This window comes from Apodemus sylvaticus, chromosome 20, assembly GCF_947179515.1.
Source record: "Apodemus sylvaticus chromosome 20, mApoSyl1.1, whole genome shotgun sequence".
NCBI classification, from domain to species: domain Eukaryota; kingdom Metazoa; phylum Chordata; class Mammalia; order Rodentia; family Muridae; genus Apodemus; species Apodemus sylvaticus.
The window spans coordinates 39,770,807-39,788,110 of record NC_067491.1 but is presented as its reverse complement, the minus strand read 5'-3'; the positions used below and the strand labels follow the sequence as shown (position 1 = coordinate 39,788,110).

Genomic DNA, 17,304 nt, shown 5'->3' with positions numbered 1-17,304 from the left:
GAACAGTCTTGACACGACATTGATTCGGGAGATTCTTCAATATTCATGACAATGCCTGAGTCCTGAATGTAGATAGATCATGAGGCACAGAAATACACCACAGAGCACAAGACCCTCCTCCAATCAATGGGTTATTTAAAAAGCAAGCAAGCAAACAAACAAACAAAAAGCATGAAATTGGGTGCTGGCTGGGCTGGGTGATTTGGAGAAATAAGGAAACGCAGTGGGGACATGATCATATTTCATTTTATACATGTCTGAAATTTTAAGAATAAAAATAAATGTAGATATGACATTTGCTCACCTTGATCATTTTTAACATTTATTTTTAAAATGCAGCATTAAATTAACATCTTTTGGTTATAAAGGTTTTTAAAATCTTGGTGATTTTTGCTACCAAAGGTGGACCTGACTCTGCAAATGTGACTTCTACCACAGGCCTTCTGGGGCAAGTCCTCTGCATCTGGAACACGAGCTTGGAAAACCCCAGATTCGAACTTCGACAAGTCAGGTTTCCCTGTTTCAAATTTTGTTTCCAGTGCACAGATAGCATCTGTTGGAAATTGTGCTCTGGGGGTTGGGGAACCCAGAACCAAAACCTCCTGCCAAATTTTGCTCCATGGAAGATGCCAGTGGTTAGATGATGTAGAAGAACAACATCTGTTTTCAATGGTGTTTTTTTTTTTCTCTTTAATAAAATTCTTTCTAGAAAATCTGCCACCTTAGGAAATTGTCTTTGTATCAACATTGTCCTCTGGGGGAAAAAATATAGAAACAATATCTTTTTAAAAATTTTTCTCTTTTTTTATTGAAGTGTGTGTGTGTGTGTGTGTGTGTGTGTGTGTGTGTATGATATAGCCCAGGCTAGCTTCAAAGTCCCTATGTAGCCCTCTGAGCTCTTAATCATCCTGGATCTAGTTCCCACGTACTTGGAAGTATTTCCTTCTTCATTAAAAAGATCTCAAGGGCAGGTGGCACACATCTGTAATAGCAATATTTGGGAGATGGAGAACAAGGATTCAGAATTCAGGCCACTTTTGGATATCTTGTGAGTTCAAGGCTTGCCTGAGATATCTGGGACCTTATATCAAAAAGCTAAAAACAAATAAGCAAAAAACAAAACAAAACAAAATTGGGTAGAACATAGGAGGAAGAAAGAAGGAAGGAAAGGAGAGAAGTTTTAGGAATGGATTTTCTAATCTAACTACAAGTCAGGTATAATCTGAATCAAACCAAAGACTGGTGCTCCCTTGGTCTAGTTCCCAGTTTTGATTAAGCAACACTCAAACGTACTACCCATTGCTCAATAAGTATCATAGAATTCCTTGAACAAAAAATTAAATACGTGCTTGCTTTGAACTTTGAAGGAAATGCATGGGGCACCTTCCTAGACATCTTAAGTGGTATGGTGAGATGAGGTACCAGTGTGCTGTGGCAGTCCCAAGAAGGCAGAGGTATCTCCACCATGATTCTAGTCCTAGAATGCAAAAAAATGAGAGACAAATACAAAGGGAACAGAAACAAAGTCACACCCAAAAGGTTCACAAAGAACTAGCCCTGTGTTTCCTCAGAAAGTAACTTGATCTCTCTTTTTCTTGAATAATGAATGCATTCATTTGTACCTGACTCCTAGTTTTGGGGGAAAAAAAAAAAAGAAGCCACAGATGTCTAAGTGACTCCAAGTAACTATCTCTTCTTCTATTAGGATTGAAGTTTAAAGGTTTGTGCATGTGTGTTGTGTGTATAAGTGCAATGCACTTGTTCATGTGTGCACACATATGGGAAAACCAGAGGTTAGCACTGTGTGACTTCCACAATGGCTTTCTATCTTAAAATTTAGATCAGGTCTTTCACTGAACCTGGGCCTGATCAATTTTGCACAGCTAGCTGATGAGGGAGCTTCAGAGGTCTCCCTGTCTCCTCCCTGATAAGGCTGGGGATATAGACACAACCAACTTTTGCATGTTTGCTGGGCACCCAAACACTTATATTCACGTTTGCTCAACGGGCACTTAGCTGAGCCATCTCCCCAGCCCTAGAAACCTAGTTTTACAGTTGGTCAAACATGGCTGTACAGAACAAAGACTACATTTCCCAACTTCCCTTGCAGTCAGATGGGCTCAGGCAATCCCATTTTGGCCAAAGAAATATGAGCAGCAGTTAAAGGTTATAAAGGGAAAATGGTTAATCTTCATCAAGCCTATTAATTTGGTGGGCTTTAGAATCAACACCTGTGGGTGTGTTTAAGAGGGTGTTCCCCAAAAGGCTTAACTGAGTAGGGAAAACCCAGTCCCAAATTGCAGATGCCATCAACCCCAGGACTATGGCCCTAGACGGAACAAAGTGGAGGAGGGGAGTGGAATTCCAACGTTCCTCTCCCTCCGGCATGAAGCTACATTGTAACCGGCTGCCTCCTGCGCCTGCTGTGCTTTTCCCACTATGATGGACAGTCCTCTCTAACCGTGAGACAAACCCTCCCTCCCTTAAGTTGCCTTTGTCAGGTATTTGAACATAGCTGGGAGAAAGGAAATAATGTAAGAATCAAGAGCCATCTTGGGCCAGGAGTGCAAGGACAATGTCCCGTGAGTAAGAAGATAAGAGGGAACCGCTTGCACCTTGACCCAGATGAATCCAGGCACGTTTGTCTTTCTAACTGTAATTACTTTTAAAATGTGATTGCATCTGTATCACAGATTGAGCCTTGGATTTCACACAGGCTCCTAAGAATTCAAGGCTACATCCCAGCCCTTTTCACACTTTTTATTTTGAGACATGGTCTCACTGAGCTGCCCAGCCTGGATTTGAACTCTGCATCCCGGGCAAGCCTTGTGACCCTTGCCAACTTATAACACTCCTGACTCAGCTTCCCAAGTAACTGAAATCACGTGCCCATGCCAGTGTACCCAGCTAAAAATGCTTTTAATCATAATCATTATAGCTAATTTTGATATGTGATCGTTTGAAAACTTTCAAGCATATAAATATTAGATTGGACAAATCCTTTTGTTGTTGTTATTCTAGAGAATAAAACTGCAGATCACTGGCATATTGAATTTTTAAAGAAGCATGTCTTCCTTCATGTACACCCTATTTGTACAAGGACATTATTATCACAGTCCCATCCGCCCTGGAACAACAGCAACAGAAATTCAATTTTAGTTTTCTGGGGTTGTTTGTTTGTTTGTTTGTTTGTTTGTTTAGAATCTTCCAGTTCAGAAGAACAGAAAGAAAAGAAAGTGTTCAGTAATTGAGCCCTGAACAGGTACAGTTTCCCACGCTGTTTGAGCCAACCCCTGCTACAGGTGTTCAGTGAGGAAGCTTTTAGAGCCGACAGGATTCATCAGGAAACAGCCAGCATCACCTTCCTAGCGAGAGATACCAAACTGAAACTATGTGTATTATGTCCACAAGGGTGCTGGGCACTCTCAGTGCTTTTGTTTTGGTCAACCAAACCAACATTTGTGTTCCATATTAGATTGAAGTGAGATCAGTAGATCCTGGTGAGAAATCCCCCAGATGTAGTTTCTCCTGCGGTGCCTGTCAATCGCTTCTGCAAGCATGGGATCCTGAACTTGGTCTTAACTTGGGTTAAAGCAATCAGCGAGGGAAGGCAGCTTCTCTTCTGGTCTCACCTGTGGAGCTTGTCCAGAGTCTGGTGGGCTTTATTGCGTGTCCTAAGATTGTATTGCATGCAACTCCTGGGAGCCCTTTAAATTGTCAAACAATTGCCACAGACAGTGCAACGTCGGCAAAAAGATCTTGAGTCTCTGTAGAAAGGAACACAATGAAATGAGCTTAGTAAACAAATCTGATGCTTCTTCCTCCTCCTCTTCCTCCTCCTCTTCCTCCTCCTCTTCCTCCTCCTCTTCCTCCTCCTCTTCCTCCTCCTCTTCCTCCTCCTCTTCTTTTCTCACCTCTTTCTCTCTTTACAAATGGGCTTCTTTTTTAAAATGTGTAACTGATTTTTATTTTAGGAGCACTAGTGTTTTGCCTACACGCAGGCCTATGTGAGTGTGTCAGATCTCCTGGAACTGGAGTTACAGACAGGTGTGAGCTGTTATGTGTGTGTTGGGCATTCAGTCTGGTCCTCTGGAAGAACAGCCAGTGCTCTTGACTGTGGAGCCATCTTTCCAGCTCCTCCAACCGCTTTTTTAATAAAGCAAATAAGATGCTAAGAAGGATAAGTAATTTCCTGATTATGTAACTTGAATCTAATGTAGCAACTAAATTCCTTTCAGGAAACTGGACCGGGTCCCATGTAACAACATCCCGTTACCAGTGTCAAGATGGAATGTGGCAAGGTGGGAAGGAAATATGTTCGAAATGGAGAACTGTGATGTCAGGCTAGAGCTCTGCTTGTGAAAGGCTGACTTGGGCTGGGTCACCTAACCTTTCCGAGCCTTGGTTTTCCTAAATGAAAACAGGAATAACAGTACGTTAAAGATCAAACAACGGCCCCGGAGAAAATATCAGCATCGCCCCTGGCATGGCTGCCACAGGATAGCACCTTAAGCTGAAGTCTGCTGACATTCAAATGTCTGGGTTTTGAGCTATTTTCGTTAGCAATGACGTCCTAAAAATAGGGCACGCTGTTTATTTGCATAGCTTTGGAGAAGAGCTATGACTCGGTCTTTGACCAAGTAGATTCAGTAGTGGGGAACCAAAGAGCCTGGCAATTGCCTTTTGGTTCGGACCACATCCTAGACCTCACTCCAGCGGAGTTTAACACTCTTGGAAAACAAGCCCCTCCGATTCTATGTGACCAGCCAAGCCCTTGAGAGAGCCCATCTTTGGTGCTTAATGTTTCAACAAGAGACTGAGCATTGACCAGGCCTTTTTGTCATAACCAGCCTTTATGGAGGGCAGCCTGGATAGTCCTAGGCAGCAAGCACCACTCGAACATCAATCGACCCTCAACTGAGGGATCTATCAGAGATGCCCAACCCCTGAAATAATACCTCCATGGTCTCCTACAGGCCAATCATCTACCCCGAGACTCTAGTTAGAAATGCATTCAATCGGTAGACAATCAAGAGCACCCACAGTTACTCAGGATATGCAGCAACTACCCAGATTTGATTTTTCATTTTCATGGTACATGTTTTCTTCACGCCAATAACTTATATGACTCACATGATTTTACACATTGACAAATGGTGTGCATGTGCCTGCAAGCACATGTGTGCACACACATATACATACATGTGCTAACAATGTTGAAGATTGACGATTTTCCTTTTCTCATTCTTTCTTATCACCTCCCCAGATTTATAAGATGTCCCAGTAAGTGTCTCAGTCCACAGTCACATGTTGTCGATGATTAGAAAGCCACATGATAATTAGGTCATCAACAATGTGAGGTCTCTACTTTTTAAAGATTTAAATTTGTACTATATATTCAAAGTTTTTGTTGTCAGCTTTTAAATTTTCCATGAAAATTAATAGAAGAAGGAATGGGAGTTAGTAATAAAAAAAGTTAATGTATAAAGATACTTTATAATGTACCAAGAATAAGTATCCATGTCCATTTTTTAACCCTGCATATATACAAAACAGTAAATGGAAGCTCGGATTCACATTGTTTCTTTAAATCCAAGACTCTTTAAATTAACTTAGAACCATTTAAGAGTTCAGCAAGGTACTTAGATAAAAATTAAATATCCACAAATTAACAGTGATCTCATGTATATTCAGATAACTAAGAAAGGGAATAACTTTTTTTAAAAAAAATGTCCATTAATAATAGCAATAAAACTGTGGGGAATTCGAAGACAGATGTAACAAAGGGTGATTGAGATGGAGTCAAGTTAGATTGACCCACAACACAGAGAAGTAAATGAAAAGACACATCAAGTTCACCACGAGAAGACACAATACTGGCAATACTTTCCAGTAAACATATAACTGTATTGCAACTACAACTGACATCTATATTTTCCCCTGTGGTATATGACAAGTTTGTTCTTATGATCCTACTAAAGAATTAACCAGAAATCACCAAGATAACAGAAAGACACCTGGCCACACCGGACAAAAAGGCTTATCCTAAAGCTGTGGCATTGGCTGTCACAGCACAGGGCAAAGTAAAAGGCAAGTGATAAGCACATGCCCATGGGCACAGCCATTTGAAAAGAAAGGAGAAAAAGAAATCCATATTCTACCTCATTTACAGAATGACTGTAGGACCTCGGGGTAAGCAAAGAACGATAATGCTAAATCAGGCCAGAGTAGGAATTAAAATGTAAGCTGCCACTATAAAGCATGAAGACAGCGCTGGAGTGAAGTTCAGGGGCACAGTGCTAAAAATGTGCAAGGCCAGCAAGTGCAATTTCTATTAACCCATAAAAGTGTTATTATCCTGAGTATATAAAGTCTCCCAAATGAATAAAAATGCCAAGAGGATGAACACAAGCTAAGAGCAATAGGTTCTCAGGAAATAAAATCTAGTCACGCCTTTATTTCCAGCACTTGGGAGGCAGAGACAGGTGGATCCAGGCTAGCCTGGTTTCCAAAGTGGTTTCCAGGACAGCCAGGGCTACACAGAGAAACCATGTCAAAGAAGGAAGGAAGGAAGGAAGGAAGGAAGGAAGGAAGGAAGGAAGGAAGGAAGGAAGGAAGGAAGGAAGGAAGGAAAGAGAAAGAGAGCGAGAGAGCGAGAGAGCGAGAGAGCGAGAGAGAGAGAGAGAGAGAGAGAGAGAGAGAGAGAGAAGGAAGGAAGGAAAAAGAAAGAAAGAGAAAGAGAGAAAGAATGAGAGAAGGAAGGAAAGAGAAAAAAGAAAGAGAGAGAAGGAAGGAAGGAGAAAGAAAGAAAGGAAGGAAGGGAGGAAGGAAGAAAAAAGATAGATCTAAAGGGCAAAAGATATATAGTAATCAGGATATGCAAATTTTAAAAATGATGTGATTTTTTTAAATTTTCATTTCTTTTTTTATTAGATACATTACCCATCTGAAAACCCCCTATCCCCTTCCCACTCCCCCTGCTTACTAACACCTCCCTCCCACTTTCCTGACCCAGCATTCCCCTACACTGGTCATCGAGCCTTCACAGGACCAATGGCCTTTCCTCTCATAGATGTCTGACCAGGCCACCCTCTGCTGCATATGCATCTGGAGCCATGGGTCCCTCCCTGTGTACTCTTTGGTTGGTGGTTTAGTCCCTGGGAGCTCTGGGAGTACTGGTTGGTTCATATTGTTGTTCCTCCTAAGGGGCTGCAAACTTCCTCAGCCTTTCTAGGCTAGGTCCTTTCTCTAGCTGCTCCATTGGGGACCTTATGCTCAGTCTATTGGCTAATTTCATTTCTTTGACAGAGTCTCGCTACATAGCCCAAGCTGGCCTGAAACTTACTCTATAGACCAAACAGGCCTCCAGTTCACAGTAATCCTTCGGTCACAGCCTTCTGGGTCACAGTATTGCAAGCATGAGCCACCAATTTGAAGGCTAGGCAATGGTTAAAATCGTATCATGATTCTAACTGTTGAGAAGAAAGGGAGTGGAGGTTCTCATGCATAGGATGGGTCCATACATCTCTGTCTCTTCTCTGTCCCCGTCTCTGAAACTCATCACTCCACCTCCCTTTCCCCGTCCAATCACAGGCTTCTTGTTGTATTAATATTTAAAGTGACTGGAAAGGGAAAATTCTGCTACAGATTCTGTTTATTTTCCAGATGGTCCTTAACTGCACTCTAGAGACAGAGATGTATGAACCCTACCTGGTCTACTAGGGAGACCCATTATGATCCACTTAAAACGCTCAGCAACTTTTTTAGTTCAAGATTCCAAAGTCTTCCTCAATCCTGAAAACAAAACCACAGTGAAGCACATCGGAGCCAACGCCCCCTCCAGGTACCAACTGCTGCTTTAGTTACTTCCTTGTTGCTCTGATGAAACAATGTAGCCACAGCACCAAATGGACCTAACGGTTTGTTTTAGATTATGGTTCCGGAGGGATAAGAGTCCACCACCATCACGGCAGGGAAATATGACAGGAAACAAGCATGGTGGCTGGAACTGGAAGCTAATAGCCCATCTTAAACCATAAACAGGAAGCAGAGAGGATGAACTTGGAATGGCTTCAGGCTTTTGAAATTTAAACAAGCCCGCCTCCCACGCCTGTAATCCCAGCACTCTGGGAGGCAAAGGCAGGCGAATTTCTGAGTTCGAGGCCAGCCTGATCTACAGAGTGAGTTCCAGGACAGCCAGGGCTATACAGAGAAACCCTGTCTCGATAAAACCAAATCCAAAAAACAAAAAACAAAAAAGAAAGAAAGAAAGAAATTTAGACGCCCATTCTCAGTGTCCTATTTCCTTCAGCAAGGTCACACCTCCTAATCCTACCCAAACAGTGCCACAAACTGGGGACCAAGCATTCAAACATCAGATACTATGGGAGGACATGACATTCAAACCACCATACTTGTCAAACCCCTCATGTCCCCATCTCCCCTGCCTACCTGAAATAAACAGGGCCACATTTTAACGTTTCCATATTTTAGAATCATACAATTAGTGACTGAGTGCGGCAGGCCTTTAATCCCAATATTCTAGAGGCAGAGGCAAGCAGCAGATCTTTTGTGAGTTCAAGGCCATGATGGTCTACACAGAAGGCTCTAAATAGTCAGGGCTACACAGTGAGATCCTGTCTCATTAAAACAAACAAAAGGAAAACAACAAACAGAATCATGGTCAATTATCTCATTATTGCCCATCCACCACTATATTCCCAAGGTGAAGAGCAGAGCCTCTCACATTATAAATACACAAATAAGTAGATGTTGTCTTACTTAGATACATTTTGAAGTTACAACACTATATACTTGTTGTGGTCACTGATTAACCTCTCCTCAAATCATCCTGGCAGCAGCAGTGCATTTCTTTTCTCTTCTCTTCTCTTCTCTTCTCTTCTCTTCTCTTTTCTTTTCTTTTTTGGTTTTTTGGATTTAGTTTTTTCGAGACAGGGTTTCTCTGTATAGCCCTGGCTGTCCTGGAACTCACTCTGTAGACCAGGCTGGCCTCGAACTCAGAAATCCACCTGCCTCTGCCTCCCAGAGTGCTAGGATTACAGGCGTGTGCTACCACTGCCTGGCAGCAGTGCATTTCTTGCTACCCACCCCAGTATTCTGGGTCTCTGAATGAAAGACACACACACACACACAGCCACATATTTTAATATGCCTTAAACAGCTCAATGGCTGGGCCACTCTAAGACCACCATGTGGCTGACACCGCCCCTCCGATATTCCTGAATTACTTTATTTTATCTTTGTTGCCTCAGACCCAATCAGGAGCCCCCTGGGGCTGCTCTACCCCAGCTCTTACATGATTCGTATGCTTTCTCATCTGCACCTCTCAGACCTGGTCCTTACTCCTTTTCCAGCATCGTGGTTTTAAATCCTTCTTCTCTGGTCCCTTTGCCCGTGAATCCTAAAGTTCCGCCATGTCTCCCTGCCCAGTCATTGGCCACCAGCAACTTTATTTATCAGTCAGAACCAACTGAGGACAGGGACTCTCAGGGTCTTAACATGTGGATTCTCATGCAACTTTGGGGACCCAATTAACATAATACGAGTGTTAGTCCAAACCCACAACATATACTATCTAGTGTTTACACACAGTGATGTATGCAAAGATGGAAACCTGGACAGGCAGGACGTCTAGTAGCATTTGGAGGAGATGTCTCTAGGAAAGGTAAACCTACAGGAACAGAGAGTGGGCCAGGCATGGTGGCAGACACCTTTAATCTCAGCTCTTGGAAGCAAAGACACAGGGAATTCTCTAAGTTCAAGGCCGATTGGTCTACAAAGTGAGTTCCAAGTCAGATAGGGTTACAAGAAAGAAAAAAAAAAAGATCGGAGAGTAAGACACAAAGGCCTTCAAATGGATTTGTGAAAGAAATAATATAATAATTTGCAGTGGGAATGTTTTATAAGCACCATTACAGTCTTCTCTGTACTCACAAGAAACTTGAAGTCAGGCATGGCGGTGCATACTTGTATTCCCAGTACATGGAAGACTGAGACAATAGGAGGAACATGAGTTCAAGGTCAGCCTGGGCTTCATGGTGAGATCCTGTCTTGAAAATTAATTAATTAACTAACTAATTAATTAATAAGAAAGAGATTTTTTATTTTTATTTTATTTTATTTATTTATTTATTTATTTATTTTTTGGTTTTTCAGGACAGGGTTTCTCTGTATAGCCCTGGCTGTCCTGGAACTCACTCTGTAGACCAGGCTGGCCTTGAACTCAGAAATCCACCTGCCTCTGCCTCCCAAGTGCTGGGATTAAAGGCGTGCACCACCACCCAGCTAATAAGAAAGAGATTTAAGGAGCTGGTGCTGCTCTTGCAGAGAGAACCTTGGTTTAGTTCCCGACCTCCATGGGGTGGCTCACAACTTCCTTGAATCCAACCCCAGGGGATTCGACAATCTCCTCTGACCTCTGTAGGCTCCTGCAAGCATGTCACACACATCCACTCATGCAGGCACAAACCATAAGCAGAAATGAAAATAAGTTAATGTTTCTGAGACAGAGATTTGAATTGAGAAATTTAAGAAACAAAAAAAGAGTCATCGGTTGCGCAAGTCGGGGGACAGGAAAAGGTGACTCTAAGGGGGGGGGGGTGTGGCCCAAGCAGATCCTTGTGGCTACAGCTGTCTGTGCTGAGTTCAGCTGTAGCCATTGTGATCTATGGTGGGTAAAAGCATTGCAGATCCTTACACACAGTTTTACACCAGCGTCAAGGTTCTGTACCCTGTGGTCATATAAGCTGGGGCCATGGGGGAACTGGCCAAAGGGGACACAGGTCAGGCCCTTTCTGTCACTTCTTTTTATACTTTCCTGGGACATCCATAACTATTTAAAAATTTCAAAGAAAAATACATCTATAGTCCACCTGAACTAAGGTCTCAAGTGCACATAAGCAAGGATTGTTGTTGTTTTTGTTGTTGTTGGTTTTTGGGGTTTTTTTTGTTTGTTTGTTTTTTGAGAAATACCATCCTCCAAGTCTGACACGATGGCAGTTACCCTCTTGAACTCTCAGAGGCTGTAATTACCACAGCAGACCTGAGCAAGACTGAGCCCATTAACTTTCTTTCACGGACTGGGGAGGAGCAGGATCCTCCCTGAGGGTTTATAGCCATGGCTATGAAAAATTACAGAGAGACTTTCTCTTCATTGGTGCAGCCTCCTGTAAGCTGTATATGCTCCTGCAAGGAACTGGCAACCACTGGCTCACCTTAGGCCGCCGGAAGCAAACCTCGTGAGACCCGAGGGCTCACCAGGCAACACTAGGGTAGAACCACTTTGATCTGTTATTGATACCCTATCTCAGCTCAAGAGACACTTGCTGCCTTCTCCAGAAAGGGTCATAAAATAGTGATAGAGGGCACAGCAAGAAGGCCTCTGAGGCCTACAGTTGCCTTGAACGAGTCAGATTAGTGAATGTGTGAGTCGATGTCCTTTCATAGCCTTCTCTAAAGATGGTCCAGCAGAAACATTCTAGTTAGTTGCTCTGGCTGCGCTACGTTGCTTGAGAGTCTGGATTAAATCTGATATTAAAATCAGCCTAGTTCCAAATCGCAGCTCAGACACAGTGATGAGAAGCCTTTCTGTTTCGCCTTCCTTTGTACCCCAAGTTTCTTTATCTTCAAAATGGTCACAATGCGCTATTGTGGATGCTAAGAAGGCTTGCTGACAGGAGCCTGATATGGCTGTCTCCTGAGAGGCTCTGCCAGAGCCTGACAAATACAGAGGCAGATGCTCACAGCCAACCATTGGACTGAGCACGGGATCCCCAAAAAGGAGCTGAAGAGGTTTCCAATCCCATAGGAAGAACAACAATATCAACCAACCAGACCTCCCAGAGCTCCCAGGGACTAAGCCACCAACCAAGGGGTACACATGGCTCCAGCTGCATATGCAGCAGAGGATGGCCTTGTCAGGCATCAAAGAGAGGAGAGGTCCTTGGTCCTATGAAGGCTCAATAGATGCCCCAGTGTAGGGGAATCAAGGGCAGGGAGGTGGGAGTGGGTGGGCGGGTGGAGAAACACCCTCATAGAAGCAGGAGGGTGGGGAGATAGGATAAGGGGTTTCAAGGAAGGGGGGAAACTGGGTAAGGGAATAATACTTGAAATTTAAATAAATTAAAATTAATTAATTAATTTTTAAAAAGAGAGATTCTGAACAAAATGGTCACAATGCAATTACATGCCAGAATTGGTGTTGTGAGGATTGAATCCAATAGTATATGGAAAGAACTTGCTGTAAAAGTTGGCAGATACAATAAGTTTCCCCCACTCCTGACAACAAAAGAAATCAGGCTGAAGAGATGGCTCAGTGGTTAAGAGCACACTGGCTGCTATTCCAGAGGACCTGGGTTCAACTCCCAGCACCCACAGAACAACAACCCACAAGCCCAGAGCCAGGGGATCCAGTGTTCTACTCTGGCCTCCATGGACACCAGACACAAGGCACAGATGTGGCACACAGACAAAAACACATTCACATAAAAGTTTACTTTGAGGAAACAGCCTCACATCAGGCATTAAAAAAAATCCAAATATGTTCATCCTTTGTCCCCAGCCCCTTCCTATAGATTTTCCTGACCAACTGTGTAACTAAGGTTTTGTGCTGGGTTTGGGAAGTACTGAAGGGTAAGCATGGGGGAACAAACCCAGGAAAATCCCTTGAACGGCCCCTGTCCTCTGCTGCTGGGTGGTATTAGTGAAAGAACCATCCTTCTACACATACATACACACACACACACACACACACACACACACACACATAAAAAAAAAAAAGAAAATAGAAAAAGGCTTGTCTGGTTGTGTAAGCCTGCAGACTGTGAAGAGTTATAACCCCAGAGAAAAGGCCAAGGAAAGCAGACCAGGGGTTGGAGAGAGGGCTTGATGGGTTAGCATCTGCTGTGGGTGTGGCAGCACATGCCTCTAATCCCAGCACTCAGGGACACAGAGGGAGGCAGATCTCCGAGTCCCAGGTCAGCCTGGTTATGCAGCAAGTTCCAGGCAGCCAGGAAGATTACACAGAGAGCCGGCTCTAAAAGCAAAACAAAACAAACAACAACAACAACAACAACAACAGGAACACTTGCTTCTCTGCCAGAACCTACCCAAGTTGGAGTCTCAGCACCCAGCTCAGGAGCTCACAGCCATCTCTAGTGGATCTGATGTCTTCAGGATGCTAGTGTTACGCACACGCATAAATAAGTAGAAATAAAGATAACTTTTTGATAAAGCAAGTACACGCCAGGTCTGGGGATCCTCGTCAGTGGGTAAACTACTTGCCGTGCAGTCGTGAGGGCCTGAGCTCAGTCGATGCCCTCGGAATGCAGGTGAACGCCAGTTGGTCATGAGGATGTATCCCTTGGGTTCACTGACCAGCCAGCCTGGCCAAATCAAAGAACCGCTGGTCCCAGAGATACCCTGTCTCAAAAAACAGTGACAGTACCTGAGGAGGAGAGATAACCAAGTGGACTTCCTGGCCTCTGCATGTGCACAGGCTTACATACACACTCTCACAGAGAAAAACCCCAGAGCTCAAGAAATAAAAGTTACTAGATAGGAGGGAAAGGAGGAAAAGGAGGTAGGGGAGAAAAGAAGAAAGGGCGTCAGAGGAGAGGGAAAGGAAGAGGAAAGGAGATTCTATTAGATTAAGTCCAAAATAGTAGAAAGACTATAGGCTGTGGTTTGGTTTTGTTTTTTGGTTTGGTTTTGTTTGGTTTTTGGAGGTTTGGCTTCTTTTCTTTTCTTTTCTTTTCTTTTCTTTTCTTTTCTTTTCTTTCTTTTCTTTTCTTTTCTTTCTTTTCTTTTCTTTTCTTTTCTTTTCTTTTTCTTTAAGGCATTTCTGATCAGGAACCAATCTAATTTCAAAGGAGTGAACGCAGACTTGATCTAGAAGAGGAGCAGGCTCTACTTTCAGTTGGCAGAAGAGAAACATTCCAACCGGAGGGGCTCACACAGGCAGGAAACGTGAACCGAGGCTCCTGCCTCTCAAGGTGCATTGGGGTTGACATGGAGCCCGTTTCAGATCTGGACTCTGGACCACAAAGAATGGTGGTGGAGAGAGTAGAGCTTCTCTCTCGAGTCACAGAGACAGAGTCTGTGCTGTGTCTTCAGAAACATCCCATCAGGTTTTTAAACGGGCCGAGGGGCAGGAAACGCAAGCCGTGTTTAAAAAGCAGCTCACGCAGTTAGTTGAACTATGTGAAGTATCCCCGAAGTGGACCATTGGCTCAGAGTCGGTAAAATAGATGATTACTGGAAAAAAAGAGAGAGAGCTGAGCCTAGTTTGTTTTTAGGAGTGAGATTCTCCAGGCAAAAGCTTCCCCTCATCCCTGTGCTGACGGGCGATTCATACCACAAAGAGGGAGGGCTTGTTTCATTTTGACAAGACCTTAAGAACCCCAGTAAATCCAAGGCTAATACCATCACATATTTTTCAAAAGTAATAAAACCGAGGCAATGAAAGAAAACGCAATAAATCTCCACTTTCAGAAGACTGTTGACACGACTTTGGGACCCCGCGCTTCTGACTGGATTATTCAATTTGATATTTGAAGAGAGTGTAGCAAAACTTGCTCCAAGGACCGGTTACATAACCACAGATTTTTTTTCTCTCTCTCTTTTAACTCTTATTTAAAACGCAAAGATCAACGGCGGGCAAGTTCAACCCTTCCCCTTCACTACCAGCGCTCCAGAGCCAGAAGCTGACTGGTGACCGTCCTTTCCTAGCAATCTGGTGACTGTGGATTCACACTCTCAAAGCACCGGAACAACAGAATTCTCAAACAAATCAACTGCCTTCATATTGAAAGTGCCAAAGGAAAACGAAGGATTGATCATATCTAAAGAAACAAGAATAACAAAGGAGGTGGAATAATACTTCTTAGGGAAAGGAAAAATCCTATATTAAGAACATTTGTCATAGGGTGGGAGGCACACAGGGGTGTCCCCACCCACTCAGAGGAGAAGGGGAGAGGAGATGGAGGGAAAGGATTGTGGGAGGGGTGACAGGAAGGGGGCAGGAGCAGAAGTAATGTGAATAAGTAAAAAATAAAAATAAATATCTTTTTTTAAAAAAGAAAAATTAAAGAACCCTGGTCATTGGCTAGTAAAGGAGACTTTGGGAAAGAATAGTTTCTAAAGCAAGTGTTTCTCAACCTGTGGGGGTGACCCCTTGCAGGGTGGTGTGCAAATAACCCTTCCACAGGGGGCCCCTACCACATACCCTGCACATCAGATATCTTACACTATGATTCATAACAGTGGCAAAATTGCAGCTACGAGGTAGCAACAAAACTAATTTTATGGTTGGGGAGGGGGGGTGGGTGTCACCACAACACAAGAAACTGTATTAAAGGGTTGCAGGATGTTAAGAAAGAAAAAAATATGAAAAGAGGTGGTAGACGTTGTACTAATTAAAACATCTTCGTTTCACTTTTCGACTTTTAAACAGAATCTTGAAAAGAGCTGTAAAAATGAAAGTCCTGTAGGCCGGGAGTGCAGGCTCCGGTCAAGCAGGAGAGGGAGATTCAGAGATAAAGCCAAGTGTCTGGTCTAAGTGGCCTTCCTAGCTCTGCGCCACTTCTTCTACTGCACCGAAGTTACAAAGTGGTGTAGACTTGAACGCATTATCATTGTGATTCAGGTTGATGGCAAAAGGAGATAAAGGCTTGAAGATATTAAAGGCGCCGGCACTTAGAAACCTCATTTCCCCCTAATTGCAGAAACAAGTTCTGTCTGAATTTCTAAGCAACTAAGTCCCCAGGTGCTTCCTGACCGTTGAGAAAGGACCATTCTATTTAAGGACACCGCGGGACAATCCATTTCACCTTCCTTGTTCTTCCGACTCACCCGTCCGTGTATTGCTGGACACTGGTTTGAAATCAGAGGCTTTTAGCAGGCAGTTTCCTCAGGCCTGTGATTTGCCTCCTTTATCTTAGGCCATAAATCTGAGAAGGGTGGAGGCATCTGATAGCTCAGATTCGGACCCAGAAAGGGAAGTTTCTTTTCTTTTCATCTGGTTTGGTTTGGACTTTGCTTTTGTTTGTTTGTTTTTGTTTTCCTCTAGGATGTCCCCCTATCCCAATGTGACAGTGCCTTTGTTGAAGATGAGTTCTGAGGATGGGAGAGTTTGCTTTTGAAACAGCCTTTTTTTTTTTTTTTCAGTCAAGTGGGTATTTGGGAAAATAAGACAATTGTCAACACTCTGTACAACCCCCACCCCACTCCCCACCAAGGTTGACTAAAATCTAAAAGGCTATGGGGGAGGGATAGTGCTACTAGGATCACCTATTAAAACAATTTAATAGAAGCTTGAATCCCACGTTCTAAAACTTGACTCATCCATTGGTCTCCTCTGCAATGTTTCTACCTATAAAATTCTACCTATAAAACTGAGGAATAAAGTGGATTGTTTTGTGCTTTGAGCCATCAAACTCATAAGCAGGCCAGATATCCCTTTGGGGGCAAGATCTAGATAGAATGTATGGCCACCCCGGTGACATCCTAATCCCTTTGCTGGGTCACCTTTCAGTAGCAGGAAATTAATTTTGTGGTTCCTAGAACTGGGCTCCCATCTGGTGTCACGAGGCTGGTAGAGAGAGAGGCAGGGGGAGGGGAAACTTTTGCTATGGTCATATTTAGTCGGTGCTTCTGAAGTGAATTAATTGGAGACAACACTCTCACACATGAAGCGAACGCTTTCCCAATCCGGCCCTAGAGTTTCCGGAGCCACATGCCACAGACGTTGATGTCTCTGGAGACTGGGATGAGTTTGTCACGGCTGGCTTCTTGCTAGACCTAAAGGCCCTGGCAGGGAATTGCACACGCCAGAGGCCTCTGTGTGGGACTAGAAACTTAACTTTAAAGACACTTAATTAGCAACTAAACGCAAGCTGATTAGCTCCCAATACCGAATGTGTCATTTAAACATTAACAGTGTCGTCAAGAAAGCCTTGTAAAGGCTGGAGATGTGAAAGATGGTAACTTATTTAAGTCTGAAATATTGCTAAGACTACGCGCTTTTGAAAAACCTTCTAACGTGTCCCATGTGAGTAACCCTTTACCAAAACAGTTCCGGGGCCAGGGACTTACTCCATGTGTGTGCTTCCAGAAGCACACAGAACGTTCAAGACCAGAGGCGTTGCTCCACTGTTGTGAGGGCAGACACAACCTCAACCTAAGTGTCCACTGATGGGGACCAAGCCCATCAACGACCAACAACGGCGCATCTGTGGGCTGGACTATGTTGCAGCTGATGAGAAGAATGACTGAGAAAAAGCTTGG

General features: G+C 43.6%; 1 protein-coding gene across 3 annotated transcripts in view; it reads right to left on the bottom strand.

Moving 5' to 3' along the window:
• Nucleotides 1–269: 269 nt before the first annotated feature.
• Nucleotides 270–17,304, bottom strand: part of Socs2 (suppressor of cytokine signaling 2) — a 37,061-nt gene continuing 20,026 nt past the window's right edge. The window contains exons 4-5 of one of the 3 annotated variants that reach the window (XM_052165390.1): nucleotides 3,633–3,767; nucleotides 284–1,477 (exon numbers count right to left, since the gene is read on the bottom strand). In XM_052165390.1, coding sequence (XP_052021350.1) covers nucleotides 3,675–3,767 — 93 coding nt within the window. In that variant the 3' untranslated portion in view covers nucleotides 284–1,477; nucleotides 3,633–3,674. Of the gene's footprint in view, nucleotides 3,768–13,851; nucleotides 14,275–17,304 lie in introns of those variants that run through there. The other 2 variants (XM_052165389.1, XM_052165392.1) reach the window with 2 other exon arrangements.